The 21593-nt window shown below is 43.6% G+C and overlaps 1 protein-coding gene and 1 pseudogene across 1 annotated transcript; one reads left to right on the forward strand and one right to left on the reverse strand.

Annotated features, from left to right (window-relative positions):
- Window positions 1-2237: 2237 nt before the first annotated feature.
- Window positions 2238-3333, forward strand: LOC133906389 (chlorophyll a-b binding protein of LHCII type 1-like). Its single transcript, XM_062348277.1, has one exon. The coding sequence runs from the start codon at window positions 2309-2311 to the stop codon at window positions 3101-3103; it is 795 nt and encodes a 264-aa protein (XP_062204261.1). The 5' UTR covers window positions 2238-2308; the 3' UTR covers window positions 3104-3333.
- A 1689-nt stretch (window positions 3334-5022) lies between these two features.
- Window positions 5023-14842, reverse strand: LOC133904692 (uncharacterized; annotated as a pseudogene).
- Window positions 14843-21593: the final 6751 nt, after the last annotated feature.

Genomic DNA, 21593 nt, shown 5'->3' on the forward strand with positions numbered 1-21593 from the left:
AGCCTAAACCCCACCAGCTAGTCTACTGTCGCCTGGAGGCAGGTGTGCAACGGGAGGCCATGGAGCAGGTGCAGGTGGTGCAGGCTTGACGACCCGGTTGGAGGCTTAGTTTAAGGTCATGAAGCCCTGGTTAGCTCTCGTAGGTGGTTAATGAGATGATGCTATGTTGGGTAACTACTTTGTTGAGTCGCACTGCTACGACGGTGGTATGCTGCCAAACTCAGCTTGTAGATAAAGTGTACCATTATGCGGATGTTAAACTATTCGAATAGCCGTGTTCACGGTCATAGACGAGCTATGGTTTGATCACAACAGCTAGCATGGGTTGTGGGTGTCCCCTTGGTGTGTGAGTGGGCAAGATGTGCCCATTTTTGGAAAGTTAGATCCGGCCGTGTGTCATGGGTTGCTGTCGACGGGGTGTCTGGTAACAATAAAACTTGGGCCCTTGTGATTTTCCATGACGGTCGAAAACCCTCTTCATATAATGATGTTGATATAATGTTTTAATAAAAATTGCCTTATGAAAAATAAACCTTGCATGAGTAAAATTAGCCTTTCCGCAAAGATAACCTTACAACTTATTCCTTGTCTATCCATACGTATGTATTTATACCCCTGTTGTAGGATAAAGGTTGAGGCTTGCTGAGTATTTTTGTACTCATCCTTACTTATACTTTCAGAGGACGACCCGGATTTCACCGAAGCAGACGGTGAGGCAGACGAGTATGCTTGGTCACGTTGGCACCTGAGTTGCATATGGAGTGGCGTGTCCCTCATGCTGTCTCTGCTGTGTACTATGATATCGTGGCCTTTATTGTTTATGCAATGTTGCTTAGTGCTCTATGTTTTATTAGGATGGTGGAGTTTATTCACCACCCCTCGTGTTGTATGACTGTGATAACATCTGTTGTAAAACTTTTATTTACCAATGACTGATCTAGAGACTGATATAATAATAGTTTTTAAGCACTATGGATAACTCGGGGCGCTTCATCAAGCCAGCTTGCAGGCGTACATTTACATCCATCGGACCAGGTTGGAATAGTACTTGCGGGCAACTAAACATGCTTCTCTCTGAGATTATACGCATCCATCGAGCCAGAATCTATTCATACAGGAAACCAATCACCCCCTTATAAATTCCAACACTCCTCCTTGTTGCTCCCTCCATTTCAAAATGTACTGACACCACTTACCTTTTTTTCATTACAGGGTGACACACATGCACACCAAATTCACGCATGCAAGTGCGCCCAAATCACACATTTATAGATAATGCTGCTGAAATCAATCGTGTGTGCATAAATTGTGGGCACCAGAATTTGAACTCTGGTGGGTAAAGTCATTCCCTCACGTCTCTACCACCACGTCTCCACTATGACTCCTCGCTTATCTGATGACGTCTCGAAGGCTACAATTTGACTGGTAACATAACATCTCTAAGGATATGCTTTCGTTTTTTAGAAAAATAGGAAACAAAACCCAAAAAAAATCCATAATTCACGTAACTATTGACTTAATACTAACTAGCTAAGTACTCGTATGTTGCAACGAAAATATAAATATTAGATGTGGTAATATCAAGCACGAACTCAAGTTATAGAGATATGGATACACCATGAGAGCTCTGTCGAACGAATACATCAGGAGAGATGCTGTAATTTGATTTTAGATGGGATAAAAAAAGAGAAGGAGATTATCTGCTAACTTCTCTCCTAAATTCTTTATTTATTTTTTATTAGTAAAACAGACTGTATATCCGTAGTTGTTAATGAGACAGGGAGACCGAATGACGAGAACAAAAGAAGGTAGATTATTTTAATTTTAAGAGTTTTTATTAGATGTGAGAAGAGTAATAGGAAGAGAAAATGTGAAAATTAATTTATATTTTGTATAGTAGAGATTAAATTAAAGTGCGTGCACATCTCGACAGAGCCACCCGTTGGGATCAAATTCCCGAAACAAACACTTCGTTGATTGCTTTGGACGATAAGCAAGAAGCACGTGACAGCAGCCAAAGCCTATCTCATCCACTCTTTTTCCCAATGGCAAGTGGCAGTTCCTGATTGGGCCGGTCTTTCCTACGTGGCACTCCCCATGATTCTTGTGTGATAGGACACTGGGACCCACCGGGTGCCACGTCAGTTGCCAAGCCATCTCCTCCCAGACCAACCAGCCAATCCCGGCCCAGCAAAAGATGCCCTTCTATCCGATCCATGTGTATATAAGCAACTGCCGTGCTTCGACACAATCATCAGTCATCACAAACACAAAACACGACCCAAAGCAAAGGAGTGATCAGATCGACATGGCAGCCGCCACCATGGCCCTCTCCTCCCGCGCACTTGCCGGCAAGCCGGCGACCAACGTCAGGGACATGTTCGGCGAGGGCCGCATCACCATGCGCAAGACCGCAGCCAAGCCCAAGGTGGCGGCGTCTGATAGCCCGTGGTATGGCCCCGACCGCGTCTTGTACCTCGGCCCACTCTCCGGCGAGCCCCCGAGCTACCTGACCGGGGAGTTCCCTGGCGACTATGGCTGGGACACCGCGGGGCTGTCCGCTGACCCGGAGACGTTTGCCAAGAACCGCGAGTTGGAGGTGATCCACTGTCGCTGGGCCATGCTGGGTGCGCTAGGCTGCGTGTTCCCGGAGCTCCTCGCCCGCAACGGCGTCAAGTTCGGCGAGGCCGTGTGGTTCAAGGCGGGCTCCCAGATCTTTAGCGAGGGTGGGCTGGACTACCTTGGCAACTCAAGTCTGATCCATGCACAAAGCATTTTGGCCATCTGGGCGTGCCAGGTGGTGCTTATGGGCGCCGTCGAGGGCTACCGTATCGCCGGTGGGCCGCTCGGGGAGGTGATCGACCCGCTGTACCCCGGCGGCAGCTTCGACCCACTAGGGCTCGCCGATGACCCAGAGGCGTTTGCGGAGCTCAAGGTGAAGGAGATCAAGAACGGCCGCCTTGCCATGTTCTCCATGTTCGGCTTCTTCGTGCAAGCTATCGTCACTGGCAAGGGGCCCCTCGAGAACCTCGCTGACCACCTCGCCGACCCCGTGAACAACAACGCCTGGGCCTACGCCACCAACTTCGTCCCCGGCAAGTGAGAAGCGCCAGTGTGCCTCGTGTTCTGTGCACATCCATGCGCATGTTACTAGATGAATCGAGCGGGAGGTCACATGTACCGTAGACGTACGTATTTATATGTACCGCAGGTTGTACAAGTACTCGTGAAGGGATCTTAGGGATCGCAGATTGTACCGGTGGTGTATTTGTATGCATGTTCTGGAACCTGATCAATGAAATACGCATGGTGTCGTAAATTTGAAATTGTTTACACGTCTTTGTGCATATAGTACATGGTTATTCTGCCGATTAATTCGAAGCGGTAATGATTTTTTTATTAAGTGTTGAGCTTGTCCTCGGGAGAAAAAGGGAACGTGAGGCACATGCTCCGTTTGTTTTTATTTTGATTATAGTTTTTAGTCTTAAAAGTAAAAATAAAATAAATAGTCATAATCTAAAAATTGTTTCTCACCGTCTACAATTCACGTTACACTACAAAATCTCACAATTCACAATCAAATAAAAATAAATATCTCCACAAAATCCATATTTTAACAACCTACAGCAAAAACAAACATGATCTTACTCCTTTACTACTTGACTTCGTGCAGTATCTCACAACAATTGTGGCAATTGGATAACAATACATAACCGTGGCAATCCAGTAATGAAAATTCAGTATTCAACCGAGTATTTCATCCTGAACTATCTTCAAGTATCGAAATCGCTGATTGGGACCCCCACCTCGATTCAAATGTGCCCTGGAGAACTTGTTGAAGGCACCGCGCTGCAGCCGTCGCCTAGCACTGAAGAGCCGCTTTCGTTCGAGAGTAGTCAGTCTAGCGTTGTGCAGGCAGCGGTATGATCTGTTATAGATCATCGAGATCGTCTAGTGTCCGACTGTCGTGTAAATTCCATTTTTTGTAATTTCGTGCCACTAACATGCTGTTAGCTGCTTGCGGGTCTTAAATGATTGCACTCTATACTCTTTTAATGAAATACGAGCCTGGCCCGTTCTCGGAAAAAGTATCGGAATAGCTGATTGCCATTTTTCGAGAAAAAATGGGCAGTAGCTATTGCTGACTGTTTTGTCTTGGGTGAGACATTTAGGCCGCAAGTGTTGCCGAATGCGACAGTGACAATTGGAGATAAAATCATTTGATGAATCGCGAAAAGATCTACATAAAACTCAAAACCCATCCAAAACTAAAGTTCAGAGGACCCATCAAACCGACTCTCAAATTGTCTCTGCCTGAAGGAGTACATCTGAACATTCAGAGAAGAGGAGGATATATATCCACTTCGACAAATATGGCCACTAGAGAAGCCTGACAGTCATACTGTCTGGCTTGTTGCAACTTGTGGCACTCGGAGAGTTCTTACAATTACATCGACCTCACCGGTCATGCGAATGACAAGAGAAGCTTACAACTACATCGACCTCTCTGCCCATGTGAACGACACCTGATCATGAGAACGACAGCTCAAGGAAGTAGAAGATCTAATGCTACTAGTGATAGCGCATATCGAAAATCCGACGACGACGATACGATACGGCGATGCGAAGACGGAAAATATCTGGTTACAAGCCCCTGAAGAGGGCTCTGATCTGTATGACACTGTGGAGTTTCTTCAGAGCTGAACACGGCGCCACGAGATTGCCGCATTCGCGTCGGTCTTCGGCTGCATGGATCAAGGCAGATCAGCAATGTCACTTGTGTAGTAAGTGTTGATGAGTTTGATGGGCGTGCTGACCTCCCGTTTTGCTACTAGAGTGTGCAAAGGGAAACCAGGTTGTAACCTTGGAGGGTTGGCTCGTTTTTAGCTTCAAATGAGAAGTAATTTCCCAGTTGCCTCACTGATAAATGTGAAAACATATAGCATAAGTTTGCAGTTCTTTTAACATATGCTACATGGAATTAATCATCCGGATAAAAGGAAAATAATAACATCTCGGTATACTTTTTTTTCTTCATTTTCAAAATAGATTTGTTTTCTGCCTAAATAGAAAGATTATGCAAAATGATTTGAATTTTAAGAAGCTAGCTGTACTTTGCTTTACGCATTAGCAGTTAGCACATGTTCAATTTCGTCAGTATATTATACTGATTTATTCAGTATATTATACTGATTTTCATTGAGGAATAAGGGGATTAAAAAATCACCTCTGTCATAGATGAGATCAGCGGCTCTCGGAGGCAAGTCACTCCTTAGGACCCCTTCCCTCACCTTGCCGTGTGTCTCAGCCTCGTGCTGGAACATTGCGACTAGCTGCTGCAGCTCCAACTTTCTCACCTGGACCTGCTCATCGCTGATTGGCTTCTGCAGTCCAAAATAGACGATTCCGACAATGATCAACAGAAATCCTACTAAGAACAGAAGCCCGGAGAATAATGCAAAAGCATATGGAGTGTTCTCAGCTCCCGGTATCCCGTCGACGTTGGTACCAAACAATTAAGTGATGATGGACAGAATCAGGCCACACCCACCAAATATCGTCAGATTATATGTAATGTGAAGGCTTTTATCCTGAATACCACAGCGACAGAGTTCAGTAATTTACATACTTGGTTATTCGGTTATCACAGAATAGTAACATATTTCAGTCATATTTCAAGGGTTCAGAAGTTCTTTTCAAATAGATTATTTTTAGTGTTTACTTGCAGCCAAGCATGGACGGTGCTCTGCCTCACATCCTGGATAGTGAGCAGCTGACCACGAACAACCTCTTGCTCTTCAATCATTTGCCTCGTGTCTTTCTTGATACCTTCAAGAAAGGTTTTTGTGGTGGCGCCCCCAAGATATTTCAGGAGTTCAAATATTATCTCCTCTAGCCTATAGTGACCATTTCACCCTAATAACCTAGTAATTGAATGCATTGCACGAGTCAAATGTCAAACTGCCACTTGATATGAGGATCACCGGTTCTCCAATTTTTCCTTTTCTTTTTCTTTTCATATACATACCTGGCTGGCCAATATTCTAATGTCTTGGTTGAAGATTATACATAGGGGGTTTAAGTCTTCTTGATTTCGCTGCAAATGCCATGTAATTCTAGCTTCGGAGGAAATGAATTCAGAGAATTCAGAGGTATGACTTACCTGTTTACAAATTTAAGTTCAATTTCGTCAGCTGCACCAAAGATATGTGTGATATTGTCCAGCTACTATTTCACCATTGATGCTTTGGACCAGGCCGAAAAGTTTCTAGCGGTCAAATCGGTAGATGTGGCGGTCCAAAATGCTTCTGGCGGTCAGACCGGGAGCCTATCTGTCAGACCGCTAGAACCTACGAACTCCAGAACATAACTCGAAGGGGTATTCTCTTGTAATGGGTGAGCTCATTTGAAAAAGAGAGAGTTCTTTTGGTTGAGAGAGAGCTAGGGTTAGGAGTAGAGAGGAGAGAGGTAGATCCACCAAATCTAACCATTCAAGAGTGAAATTTGTGGGGGATTTGAAGTCTCTCCTTCCTTGTTGGCTCCCACCTCTTGTACTTCATCTTCATAGTGGATTACTTGCTCGTCACCGTCCGTGGTTTTACCCCGCAAGGGGTTTCCATATAAATCTTGGTGTCTACTCTCTTTTTGGTATTGTTTTTGCCATATGTGTTGATTAAGTTACCATCTTGCTTGTCATTGGTGTCATCTCTCAAGTTCATGGTATATGGCTAGTTGGTATATGAGGCATAAATGTGTTCTTTGATATGTTGATGATGGGATTATGGGGATTGATAGTGTAGTGAATTAATTGCTACAAGTATATGGTTGTTGATTCATTGGACAGCTTGTGGTCAATTGGTTTGAAGCATAGGTGATGTTTAATGTTTGTACCCATAAGGTGCTCGGTGAAATGCTTGTGACATATTATTTTGATAATCGTCCGCGCTTCCTCTGCCCCTCTACGCCCATAAGTGGCATCAGAGTCGTGTTATATCAAAGACACTTGTTTAGTTGTTGTTTTGCTTCAAAATGTCAAGTTTGGAAGTGAGCAAGTTTGATAGCAATGGTGACTTTCGGTTATGGCAAGTAAAAATACAATATGTGTTGGTTGACAAGGGTTTAGACAGTGCTTTAGAAGAAGGTGATCCAGAGTTGGCAACCACTTCAAAAGATGAGAAGAAGAAGATAGATAAGAAAGCACTAGCAGTGCTCTGTTTGGCTCTTGTAGATAATGTGTTGAGGCAAGTTTGTGAGGAGAAGATTGTTGTAGCTCTTTGAAAAAAATTGGAAGCCCTATATTTGGACAAGTCACTCTCAAGTCGTTTCTACCTCACGATGCACTTGTTTAGGATGCGTATGTAAGAAGACATCCTATCAAGCAATATATTAATGAGTTCAACAAAGAAGTGTTTGACTATCAAAATACGGGCAGCTCTATGGACAAGGAATAATTGGCTATTTTGTTCTTATGTTCACTCCCAAATTCATATGATGGCATTAGAGGCCAGATTCTTTATGATATAGATTATATCTTTATGGATGATGCTACTTCTATCATTTTGTCAAAGGATTTGCTCAAGAAAACTCGCATGGAGGCCCAAGGTGAGGGTGAGGGTCTTGTTGTGTCATGTATGAGGTTCATAAATTGTCGTCATAGTGATGGTGATTCTTCTAGCAGTGTTAGAATGAAATCAAAGAGTCGTCCAAAGTCACATTCGGGCAAGAAAGGTATCTGTTGCAACTATTGCAAGGATTTAGACCATATCAAATGGGATTATCCTAAATTGAAGAAATAGAGGGACAAACAAAATGATGGTAGCAAGGGCGAAAATTCTTCAGCTACTATGGTAGTTGCAGATGGTGATTCAATTGAGTCTGGTGAGTTACTTGTTGTCAGTGCAGATGTTTCATCAGTTGGGCATTGTGTTTCTAGTGCATCAGCTAGTTGTGATATGAGTTTCAACATTGGTTGGGTTCTTGATTCTGCTTGCTCCTATCCTATGTGTCCACACAGAGAGTGGTTTGCCACTTATGAGCCTATGGATGGTGGTTCAATTTCTATAGGCAATAACACAAAGTACAGAGTTGTTGGTATTGGCATAATCAGATTCAAGATGTTTGATGGTATTGTTCGCACACTCACATATGTTCGTCATATGGTTGAGCTGAAAAAGAATTTGATCTCTTTCAAGGCACTTGATCGGAAGGCTACAAGTTTGTGACTTATAGATATCAGATCAAGGTGTTCAAGTTCTCCTTGTGTGTGATAAAGGCTCTTACTACTTCAGATACAGATGATTTGTATTTCTTGGAGGGTAGTTTGCTTACTAGGTCAGCTGCAGTTGCTTCTTTTTCCCAGATGGATGATGAAACTATGACTACATTATGCCATATGAGATTAGGGCACATGTCAGAGCGTGGTATTGCAGAGTTGAGTCATCGTGGTCTATTGGGCAGTTGAAAGATATGTAGTTTGCAGTTCTGTGAGCATTGCATCTTTGAGAAGCAAACTCGTTTGAAGTTGAGTAGGTCTGTTCACACGACTAGGACCATTCTTGACTATGTGCATATTGATTTGTGGGGTGATGCACCGATTACTTCTATTGGAGGTGGAAAATATTTGCTAACCTTCGTTGATGATTTCAGCAGGAGGGTTTAGGTCTACATCCTAAAGTCCGAGGATGAGACATTTGTTCGTTTCCATCAATTTCTGGCTATGGTGGAAACACAAACAGAAAAGAAGATCAAATATTTGAGATCAGACAATGGCACTGAGTTCCGCTCGAGAGAGTTTGAGAAGTATTGTTAGGACGCCGACATTATTCAACACTACACCACATTTGGTACTCCACAACAGAATGGAGTAGTGGAACACATGAATAGGACACTGTTGGAGAGAATCTGTTGCATGCTCTCTCATGCTGGGCTGCCACAAAGTCTTTGGGTAGAGGCAGTTACCACATCATGTTATTTAGTTAACCGCTCGCCTTCGACAGCTATTAAGTGTAAGACACCATAGGAGGTGTGGTCTGACAAGCCACCTTAGTATGATCACTTGAGGGTATTTGGTTGTCCGGCGTATGCTCACATTCGCCAGAACAAGTTGGAACCTTGAGCATTGAAGTGTATCTTACTTGTTTATGGTGATGGAGTTAAGGGGTGTCGTTTATGATGTAAAGATTCTAGACCCTCTAAGGTGATCGTCAGCAGAGATGTGACCTTTGATGAGATGACGATCGTTACTCCAGCTTATTGGTAGTTGGGAGAGGCTTCTACTCCAAGTGGAGCTTCTATATGTGGTGGTTCATAGGCCGAGCAGATAGCACAAAGGGTAACATTTGAGGTGGAGACTCCAGCGATCGAGTCTACTACAGTTGACAGTTAGCAAAAAGAGCAGTCATTATTGTCAAAGTCTGCAGAGGGTGTTCAGGATTAAACAGATGAGGTAGATCATGAGTCAGATGCAACTGATAATTAGTCATAGGATACAGTTTCAGGTGGAGCTTCAGAGGCTTTAGACTCTCCTATAGCACATCGTATTCCGCGATCAATGAGACCACCACAGCACTATGGAGAGTGGGTCACACCAGTTGCGAGAGACAAAGGCACAACTACTTTTGCTTTGACAATTGCTGAGGATATTGAGCATGAGGAGCCTAGCACTAACAGAGAGGCAGTTCGTAGTCCTCAGGCAGCTAGTTGGGTTCAGGCTATGAAGAGGAGATGGAATCATTGCACAAGAATCACACTTGAGACTTGGTGTTGCCACCTAAAAGGCGCAAGATTGTTGGTTGTAAATAGGTGTTTTAAGCTTAAAGATGCTTCTTCAGGAGTTGATGTTCCAAGGTACAAGGCTATATTGATGGCAAAGGGCTTTGGTCAGAAGAAAGGAATTGATTATCATGAGGTATTCTATCCAGTTGTGAAGCATACTTCGATTCAGGCTTTGTTAGCTTTGGTTGCTCTATTTGATTTGGAATTAGAGTAAATGGATGTGAAGACAATGTTTCTTCATGGTGAGCTTGAGGAGGAGATCTTTATGGCATAGCTAGGAGGTTTTGTGGTTGAAGGCAAAGAAAATCACGTTTGTTTGCTAAAGAAGTCATTATATGCCTTGAAGTAGTCTCCAAGGCAATGTTATCATCATTTTGATTCTTATGTTAGTAGCCATGGATTTGAAAGAAGTTCATACGATGCTTGTGTGTTTCAGCATGTACTTACAGATGGCTCAAGGGTGTATATGTTGCTTTATGTTGATGACATCCTTATTGCAGGAAAAAGTCATTCTGCTATTGATGAAACAAAGGTCATGCTCAAGGGTGAGTTTGAAATGAAGGATTTGGGTGCAGCTAGGAGGTTGTTTGGTATGGATATCGTCATGACATGTCTCAAGGCAGACTTTGGCTTTCATAGAGTCAGTATATTGAGAAGGTTTTGCATCATTTTCACATGTCACAGACGAAGCCCGTTTCTACTCCATTAGCTGCTCATTTCAGGTTGTCTACTTCATCGGGGCTATTGGATGTAGAGGAGGAAAGGTACATGTCTAAAGTTCCTTATACCTGTGCAGTTGGCAGTTTGATGTATACTATGGTTTGCACATGTCCTGATATTGCACACACAATTAGTGTTGTGAACCATTTTATGTCAAAGCCAGGCAAAGAACATTGGAAGGCAATACAGTTGATCATTCAGTATCTTAGAGGCACAAGCAAATGTGGTTTGGTGTTTGATCAAAGGGTAGCAAATCTGGAACAAGTTGTTGGTTATTCTGATTCGGATTTTGCTGGAAATGTTGATTAGAGACACTCCCTCACTGGTTATGTATTTCAGCTTTGTGGGTCTTATGTTAGCTGGAGGGCAACCTTGCAACATATTGTTGCATTATCCACCACAGAAGCTGAGTTTATGTCTTTGGCTGAGGCAGTGAAGGAGGATATTTGGTTGCATGGTTTTCTTGGTGATTTGGGCATTGAAAAAGTTGATCGTGTTGTCTTTTGTGATAATCAAAGTGCGATTCATCTTGTAAAAGATGAAAAGTTTCATGAGAGAACTAAGCATATTGATACGCGCAATTTCTTTATTCCCCTTCATGTGAAAAAGAAAGCTTTTGTATGTTAAGAAAATTAGCACAAAAGACAACTCGAGTGATATGTTAACCAAAATGATTCCAAAGGCCAAATTTGAGCATTGTTTGGACTTGGTTGGCATTCGTGCTTGCCCGAGTTAGCTCCATATGGAGCATTGGAGGCGGTGAGTTTGTTTTATGTTAATTGGGTCACTTGAAGATGAAACATTTGAATATTAAACTTTTGGCATCAAGAAGCTTGATGTGTTGGCTCTTTGGTTAAATTGTCGCTGAAGTGGAGTGATATTGTCCAGCTCCTATTTCAACATTGATGCTTCAGACCAGGCCGAAAAGTTTCTGGCAGTCAGACTGGTAGATGTGGCAGTCAGACCGTTAGAGCACAGAGCTGAAATGCTTCTGGCGCTCAGACCAAGAGCCTGGCTATCAGACCACTGGAACCTACGAACTCCAGAACATAACTCGAAGGGATATTCTCTTGTAATGGATGAGCTCATTTGAAAAAGAGAGAGTTCTTTTGGTTGAGAGAGAGCTAGGGTTAGGATTAGAGAGGAGATAATCAGATTGACCAAATCTAACCATTCAATAGTGAAATTTGTGGGAAATTTAGAGCCTCTCCTCTTTTGTTGGCTCCCACCTCTTGTACTTCATCTTTATAGTGGATTGCTTGCTTGCCGTCGTCTGTGATTTTTTTCCGTAAGGGGTTTCCACGTAAATCTTGGTGTATACTCTCGTTTTGGTATTGCTTTTACCATATGTGTTGATTAAGTTATCATATTGCTTGCTACTTGTTTCATCTCTCAAGTTCATGGTATATGGCTAGTTGACATATGAGGTATGAATGTGTTCTTTGATATGTTGATGATGGGATCATGAGGATTAATAGTGTAGTGAGTTAATTGCTACAAGTATATGATTATTGATTTATTGGACAACTTATGGTCAATTGGTTTGAAGTATAATTGATGTTTCATGTTTGTATCCATAAGGTGTTCGGTGAAATACTTATGACATATTAGTTTGCTAATCATTCACGCTTCCACTGCCCCTCTACGCGCACAACATATTTACGACACAATCTACCATACGTAAAATGATGCCTTAAACAAAAAGTTCAAGTACCATGTGTGTATAGATCATAGAATGATAAATTCACCTGTCATCCCATCTAGCAAGTCGGCAAGCCAAATGTGCTATAACTTCGGGAATGCTCTTGGGAGTTGTACTTTCACATGTAGAAAGGAGCTTCTTGTTGAAGTATATGTAATTTGTTTTTTTTACAACTTAAGTCTTTGGATAAACTGATTAGTACATACAGCTTAATATGGTATCATGACTAGAAGTGTCCGGTTCGAGTCCTAGCGGACGCAATTAAACAAAAATTACAGCCAACTCTTATTTCCACATCTAAGACATAAGGAAGCCTTGACGTGAGGGAGAGTATTAAAATATAAGTGAATTATTTATTTTTAACTATTAACTTAGATTTTTGAATGAATTAATTGATACATGAACAAAACAGAAATATGTAATGAAAAGAAGAAGCAGTTCAGAAAAAGATGGTGTTTCAGTGAAGCATTGGTGATCATTACCTGAACCTCAGTAACTCGTATGACGTTATTGTTGGTTGCTGAGCCTTTAGCGTGGAGCGCAGTTATCAGAAAATTTTGAGTGCAGTTATCAGAAATTTTCGTCTCGAGTCGTATCGCCTACCGACTGACCTAATAGCTCGAAGAGCAGGCCTCCTGAAACTCTAACGGGTACCCGAAATAGTACTGCTAATTGTAACAAACCAATGCAAAAAGAATGTAAGGTAAGCAAATAATTCAACACATTTCAGACGTTTCGAAAGCAAACAATGGCGTATATATGCAACTCATAAACAAGAACACACAGACGAACTGCAAAACTAGTATGGTAGCATTAATTTATGAGTTTTTTTATGGTGGTCCATACTACCTAGAGGTAGGAGATAGTATAAATCTAATCCGACGATCCACGTAATTGGATATTTTGATAATTATGATAATTTTGTTAAAATTACCCACCATGCTTTTACTAATAGAAAGATCGACGTCGCAAACATTGGATCGCTAACCCTAACTGATGGGTAGCAAATGAACTCTCATGCCAAATATAGATTAAAATATTAAAACGATAATGAAATATTACTTTCATACTATATATTTTTCTCCCAAAAATAACCCTAATACTACCATACTACTCACATATACTACCTATACTACCGGTGAGAAATGAGTAGTATCCTGATTAATCTGGACCGTTAGACTCTAAAAATAGATGGCTCATATTAATTTTGGACCACCGTAAAATTTCTCTAATTTATCTATGTTAACCCTCTAACTCTCCAGTGAATACTGAATAACAAAAACACTGGAAGTACACTCCACAATTCGAGCATGCAAATTAAAACTTACGAACAAATTAACTGACATTTACTCCGTAAAAATTATGCTGGCTCTTGATACTAATTACTGAAATCGCAGGAAAAATATTTTTTTGTCGCCTCATCGAGCAGATGCATCATCTTCTCACCGATGAGCATGCTCTCCTCCCCGAGCGCCACGCAGATGGCTGGGTGCAGCCACCGCGCGGTGGCCAGCCACGCGTCCACCGCCGGGTGACCCGCGGTGACGTGGCACCACCAGGTCGGCCCCGCCGGCCGCTGCCAGTACGGCGCGGCGACGTTCGCGACGGTGATGTCGCAGCAGTACTGGCTGTCGCCATTGGCGCCGCCGTCCATGAGTCTCATGCCCTGCCCGTCCCACGCCGTGTCATCGTCGTCCATCACCACCAGCTCGGCGATCCTAGTCCACCCGATGGGCGCCCAGTAGCTCTCCTGCGGGCCCTTGTCGTGCCTGCACGCCGGCCTCGGCTCGTCGCCGTCGTCCGAACCTGACGATTCCCAAGTTGCCCCAACAGAGAACGGAATCAATCAAGAAACATGTATTTGAACAAGATCAAGAAGACAAGAGATGTATATCTATCCCGCTTGCTGTACCGTCTGAAAGATTATTGATACCCTTGCTGTACCGTCTGAAACAAGTTCAAGTACGGTAGCGCGCTGTGCGCGGCTGGCGCAGCTCTGCCTGTGGAACTCGCAGGGTGCAGCTGCAGCAGAAGCCTGCGATGCTTAGCCTAAGATTACATATTGCTAAGATTGATCTCAGCCACCCCCTCTCACCCATGGATCAATATCCAATTCATCCTATCTAATTTGGATCAACTAAAGAAAAATAATCTAATCATCATGAACCGAGAGCTGGTGAGCTCGAGTGGCTCCTCTAGGTGAGCGACCTGGGTTCTAGCCCACACGCTCATCTGAAGGCGCTCTTCACCCTATGTCGCTAAGGGTGTAGGTCTCCATATTGAAAAAAAAGAAAAAAATAATCATCATGAACGGATCCAATAAATTTATAACCCTAAATCCTAAATACCCTTCTGTTTAACCTCTCTCAACTAGGCAAGCCATAATGAGATCTTTGGAACCAAAGGAAGTCCAAACTACAAGAAGGTGTTGGGTCTAATTTCTAAGCCCGATGTAACCTCGCAGTCGTATTTGACAATGTAGCAAAGAAGGGGAAATCAAGAAAACATACCGTGTATAAAATGGATGTATGCAGGTATATTTGTTGCAGGTTGGTTCTTCATCATGGTGGCAAGAGCGACCTTTTTTATCTTTTGGTGGGCAAAGGGCGACGAAACCATGAGAAATGAGGGGAGCGGTGGCGGCATTGCTCTGCAAGAACATGGAGGCTCCGATGCGACGTTGCGTGATTAATGATGGAATGAGAGAAAGGAATGTGGCTTAACCTGATGGGACCCTATATAATTCTAGAAAGTTAACTCCGTGGGCTTATGGCCTGGGCTTTGAAAATTACTGAGCTGGGCCAAATACCTGGCTTGCAGATGGCCCAACAAGTTATCCATGTATAGGACAGGAACATTGTCACGTCCCAAATTCCATAATCACATAATTAAGCATAATTATGCTTCTTAAGCATTATGTTTAATTTTGTGTAATTCATTTTGTGACACTAATGCAATTCGTTTGATATCATTTGGATGAGGGAGAGAAATCCAGGAGAGAAAAGAATGAATTTCGCAGTTAAAGCGGACTTTTTCCTTAACATGTGGGCCCCACGTGTGGCCCCACACCTCACCACTCCCTCTCTCAACTGGGCAGCCACCCCCACCTGCCCTCTCTCTCCCCTCACTCTCTCTCCCTGCTCCCTCCCGTGCTCCCTCTCACCGTGCAGCACAGGGAGCCCCCTCCCTCTCTCACTCTCTCAAGCCCCTCTCCTTTTCTCCCTCAAATTCGCTCTCTAGGAGCCGAATCAAGGTGAGTGTGAGGTACCATTGCGATCACAAGCTCATGAGTTATCCATTCCCCCAATTTATTTTCGTTTTCCCGGAGGATTTGAGCCGAATTTGGTGTATTTTGGTGTTAGGGTTGAAATGTGAAGAACACCAGATTTCTTCGTCTCTCGAGCTTTTCCCTCCGTTTCCTCCTTCAATCGACAGTCCACAACCTTGGTAAAGGACATTGGGTGAGTCCTCTAAACTCCCATGGCAAGAATCCGCCTTTTGGATGGTTGGATTTCGCATTTTGAGCTAGGATTGTGAAGTTCATGAGTTGTTAATGAATTAGAAGCAATAGCCGAGTTTTTGTAGATTTTGACATATGCATGTTGTCCTATGCGGTAGAGGAAGTCAATGTGATGCTCTAGGTCCAAGTCCTCACTCCAAATGTCGCCAGAATCGTCGCCGGTGAGCTCCCCAAGTGCCCCCGGCGACTCCCAGCGGTCTGACCGCCACCCCCAGGCCGGTCAGACCGCTAGGGGCCAAAACTCTCTGTATGAGGATGGTCTGACCGCGTTTCCGGCGGTCTAACCGTGAGTCTTGGCGGTCTGACCGTCAGTATACCTCGGTCTAACCGCTGTATACCCAGACAGCACAATTACTGCTTGCTGAAATTTGTAAAATTCATAATAAATTCTCTGTAGCTCCAAAAATTATAAAATAATTTTTTTTGGTTTTATAATAACCTACTCTACCTATTAAAAATATCTCCAGCCATGAAATAATGAATTAAATTTCTGAGATTAATTAATTAGGTTAAAGCTTCATTAATTCACCATTAATTCATCATAAGTCCAAAATTGATGAATCCAATTTTGCTAGTTTCCTTATGACTTGTTCTATCTAGAAAAAATGTTTTCATCCATTATATGCATATTGTGGCATATATTTACACTTCATTCATACTCATTGCATTGCACGCGTTGATTTTTAGAGAACGTTGATCCGTCGATCCCGAAGGACGAAGGCGATCCCGTCGCGCTGTATCTTTCTGATCCAGGGTAGCAAGGCAAGCATCTATCATATTGCGCCGTGTTAACTTCAAAGTCTAAAGCGTTATCTATGCTTATGTATGTATGCATGTGTCGGGTACCTTTGGGTAGAACCTATACCGCATTCTTCTACTTTGGTCACGAGTTCATGTATGTTCCTTGAAGCCTAGAGATGATGTCGGTGTCTAAAGGTCTTCGCTATGCTTAGCAATGCTTAGGTATTTTGGTAGAAGTCGAACGACGGTGTTCTCCGTTGTTCGCGAGGATAGGATCTACTACAGTTTACAATTACATGTTGATGGTGATGGTATGGTTGGTGAGTGGTGAGTATGAGGCGAGGTGTGAGCGGTGCTAGGAGGGTGTTTAGCCTGCCCGGATGTGGAGTTCCCCTGGGTAGGACGGTAGAGGAAAACCGGGCACCGTAGACCGTTTGCACCGGTTAAGCACCGATCGTCGATGTAGTCGGCTTTAGCACTTACCTTACTCACCATACGCTGATATAATGGTAGGCAAGCCGAATACCTTCGCAGTTGTGGCTTTGTTGGCGTGAACAACGACGGTGTGAGTAGGCAGGCTTGTAAGCGGTACTAGTTTGCTCAGGGAGTAGTTCTAGTACTGCCGCGCCGAGCGTTGCATGCCCCCACACGGTTGGGACTGGTTGGGAAAGATTGTCACGAGTACCCCCTTGTGTGCACTTTGGCCGGTGGCACAAGCTGAATGGTCCTCGTGTCGTGTGGGTCCAGGAGTATCCCCTGCAGGGTGTATAAACAGTTTAAAATACCGCGCTCTCGGTCATGAGCATGCTATTGTTTCATCTACACCGGTCGTAGAGTTCTCGTTGTGGTTTGTGGATGATGGCATGAGGTTGATGGGTGGGCATGTGATTTTGGTCTGGGTATGGTGGTTGGTGGTTTGAGTTGGCACTTGTTCACATTGATATACTTGTTGTTACTTTTACATATACTCAGTTGTTGGTTATGGCAGGGTAGTTTCATATATGTTGGTTAAGCTAGTTGCTCACACATACGTCCAGGTTGCTTACCACTTAATTAACTTAACCATGTTAATTCTTGCTACCAGCTTAATGCATGATCCTTGGAGTCGAGAATATATATACCCATACTGTGTAAGACTTGCGAGTACCTTCGTACTCAGGGTGCTGCCCTTAAGTTGTTGCAGGTTCACAGGTTGGCGAGGAAGAGGCGCTGTTTGGCTACTTTGTGCCTGCCGATCAGGGTGGCGGGCAGGAGTAGCACATTCTACTCCGAACTCGGTGCTCTTGGTATGGATCCTAAGGGCATGTGGCTCCATATCCTTTTGTTGTATAGTTTATTTTCTTCCGCTGCGTAGATCTTTTGTTGGTTAGGAGTTGAGGGGTTTTGTCTCCTCCTAGCTCGTTTTTGTTGTAAACTGTTGAAATCAGTTGCATGCTTAATACTTGTAATATAAATATTTATTACTCGCTCTTTATTAAGCTATGTTGTGATGTACATGTTGGAAGGCATGTGTTCCGATCCCTGGGCACAAAACACGTGCCGGGACTGCCGGAGCGGTATTTTGATTAATCGTCGAGGTTGTGATTATGTTAATGATCCGCCCGATGATTAGTTCGAATACTATTTGGATGGGTCCTCACAAACATATATATAGGTCCATGGTCGGCTTACATTCGGGGGCCACGGCGGTCGCCCCTGTTGCCCTGCCCCAAGGGAATGTGGCAAGGAACTGAAAGAAAAGAGAGAAAAGAACAAGTGTCCTCCTGAACATAGCACAAAAATACATTAAGGTAGTTTACGTGAGATCTCTTTATGTATATATTGTGTCTACATGATGGGAGGCTAAAAAAGAATAATATTAATTGTGTGGATCCTGTTTTAGATACAATATATTAGGGTAGCTTATGCGTAATTTGCGTTTATATGATATGAGAGCCTTTAGACATCATCCTGTGGTGTCTATGTTGGAAGGGGCCTTAGCCCATGCATGTCAATGACTATAAGATCTTCCCAATCCTCGATCTGATATGGACGAGAAGAGCTCCACTTTTGAATTTGAGGAGGCCGGACGGGAGAGGTCACGGTCGGACACTTGAGAGGCGCTAGACAAGGTGCATGTTTGGACTTTTTTTTGTTTTGAAACAAGTCTATTTTACCTCTCTGAATTCTAGTCTGAGTTCCAACTTCCAATCTTACCACAGTTCTCTGTCTTTAGAATCACAAAGGGTTGGTGGACTGCCGTATCTCGTTTACAGAGATCTTTTGATGGGCTGGTCATCAGCTTTTGGTGGAGTATTGGAGAGGAACAATAGAACGTTCTAAAATGTCAAATGTGATACCATACAGGTTGTCGAGCAGATCAAGCAATATTTTGACTTCTTCCATAGCTTCATGCTTAGTTGACTGTTGTTATCCTTGTTTCGCTTTGTTGCTTTTATCTTTAGTAGAGTATATGGTTGGCTTTGTGGCGCATGAGTTGCCCCGTGGAGTGGGAGCGATACAAAGGGCACGCTATGTAGTTTCCCTGCTTTTGTATCGAGATAAAGGACGTCCTTTGTAGTTTTTATGCTCTTGAGCTCTTTATTTTTTCTTATCCAAACTTTAGACAAACCTCGTGTCTGTCTTTTTAAAAAAATTCTAGTCCGAGTTCAAGTTTCCCCATAACTGGAAAACCAGACATACAACCCCTCTAACTCTTAAAACTGTTCACTTTGCCTCTTGAGACCACAACCAGCCTGGTTTTGCTGACTCAGCATTTTCGTGGCATCCATGTCTCTACAGAGTTTCGGCTCAGAGCAACAACATCGGCCTCGACTGCATCGGCCACATGGAAGGTGTCGATCTCCGACCGTGTTGTCATCCAAAGCTCTTCTTCCCCAACTCCAGCGCAAGGGTAAGGTGGTTGACATGGAGGTCCCCGGAGGCGTGCTGCTCGGCGTTCGCACACGCTCGCGCTGTAGCGGGTTGCTCCGAGCTCTCCGCCACAGGCTGCTCGTACTTCATGCATGTATCGTCCATGCATGTCATCACGCGTTCTCAGTGGTTGCGTCCGAGCCAAGCAGCGTCCTAGTGACCGCGACGACGAGCTCGCATCGTCGTCCTGGTGACCGCACTCTCCGCACAAGCCTGCCAAGCTCCCCGCCACAATGTGCTTGCCTAATTGAATGCAAAGAGAAAATGTGCTTACCAGAATTCATGCACAACCACGTTCACACTCACAGGAAGCAAGGATAAGCAATCAAACACGTCCCGGTGATCCATTTCCACGCACACCTCCTCGCCTGCCTCGCTTCTCCATTGCAGTGCACCAGTAACCAGTTGTGTTGTGAGCCAATAGATTCATCAGGATAAGGGAAGAGAGCTACTGCTGCTCCCACCACCGGCATCGTCCTCAGACGCTCACTGCTTTCATGTGCCATTTGGCCAAGCCTCCTACGACACCATGCTCCGGGAATGCAAGCAGGGGGTGAGAAGAGGATGGGGAGGTTGGCCTAGCGGAGGAGCTCGGCCATGGTGATTCTTTGGCAAGGCGAATGGTGAAGGGGGTGAGGATTGGGTAGGAGAAAGGAGGAGGCGAAGATGGCCCAGGAGGAGGACGACGCCGGCGGGAGCATAGAGGAGGTGGGGAGAGAGAGGAGGATGACAGATGGATTCCACTACTTGTTTTTCTAATATTTATTATCTCTGTTCTTTTTTATTTGTTATTTAGAGTATCAATATGGTCTTTAATAAATATATTTGATTATTATTTTTTATAACTATTTTTTGATAAAAGTTGATAAAAATTAGATTATGTTAAAATATTTTTCACGACAAATTCACTACTATCATTAGTTTGGGTTAGTTAACAATTCTAACAGCTAGTTGTCAGATGTTAAACAGTTAAAACGGTTTTATTTTTACTAATTGTGTGTGTAATCCGATGAGAGGAGGATTTACTCCACCATTGGCATGCGTGTGAGGGACACTTCTATTCTATTATCGAAACCAAAACAAAAAATGGGGAATGAACAAGCTCCTTCGTAGTTGTTCCTCGGAATTTCATCTCTAAGTTCATATGTGTTTGTAATTTCTTTCGATTTCGTCTTGGATTCGATCCAGTTGTTACAAACTGGTATCATTGCCCAAGCGATTCTCGACGTATTGGCAACCAATTTCAATCACGGTGAAGGTTGCTCTTCATTTGTGTGAGTGTAAAATTTTTGGAACCGGGTTGGATTGGAGTCGCGGTGGTGAAGGAGGTGGGTTGGATTCAGATTTGGGTTGTTCGGCGTTATTCGAGCGTAAAATTCCTCGATTGATCTCCAACCTAGGTGGTGGTAGACATGGGATGGACTAAATTGAGGAGGACTTGACCCAAACCGATCCACTCTTCAGCGATTGGGATGACTCGCACCATGAAGACGGCGGTCGCTACGACAGCTTCGGCGATGACTACAACTATTGCATCTTCCACTGCAGGGGCTGTGAATCCAGAAGACATGGTGGCGTTGGACAGATCCAACATGGGGTTTGTAGAGACCTTACAAGACGATGTAATCGAACTCAAATCTTGTGTAGGAAGTGTTGAGTTGCACTTGTCGCATATGTAGGACATGCTGCAAAACATTCAGTCCACGATGTTAGAATTGGCTAGGAGTACTAAGGTGGTTGTAGATCAAGGACCTATTAGGATGAATGAACTAGAGGGAAACATAGTAGTTAGGGATGTAACTGAAAAGGAACTAAGAGCTACTGCTGGATGATAAGAATGAGAAGCAGACAATTGAGAGCAATTAGGAAATTGTTGGAACTGTTGTAGCTAATCATGGCACACCATTGGGCTTTGTCTACACTGACATACCCTCTAAGACACATAGCCATATTTCAAATCCTAAAATCATACATGACAGACCAGTACACATTCATAACATGCACCCTTACAGAACACATTACCAACCCTCTTACACTCCACCACATGCTCGGCCCTATGAAGCCAATATACATGGTCATGGTTTTAACATGGACAAATGGGGGCCAAAACCTCAAGATCACTCTTTTAGCCAGTCAATCTTTAGACCCAAATTGGATTTTCCTACTTTCAATGGAGATAACCAAGTGGGTTGGACTAGACAATGTGAGAAGTACTTCGATTTG

This window comes from Phragmites australis, chromosome 2, assembly GCF_958298935.1.
Source record: "Phragmites australis chromosome 2, lpPhrAust1.1, whole genome shotgun sequence".
Lineage (NCBI taxonomy): Eukaryota > Viridiplantae > Streptophyta > Magnoliopsida > Poales > Poaceae > Phragmites > Phragmites australis.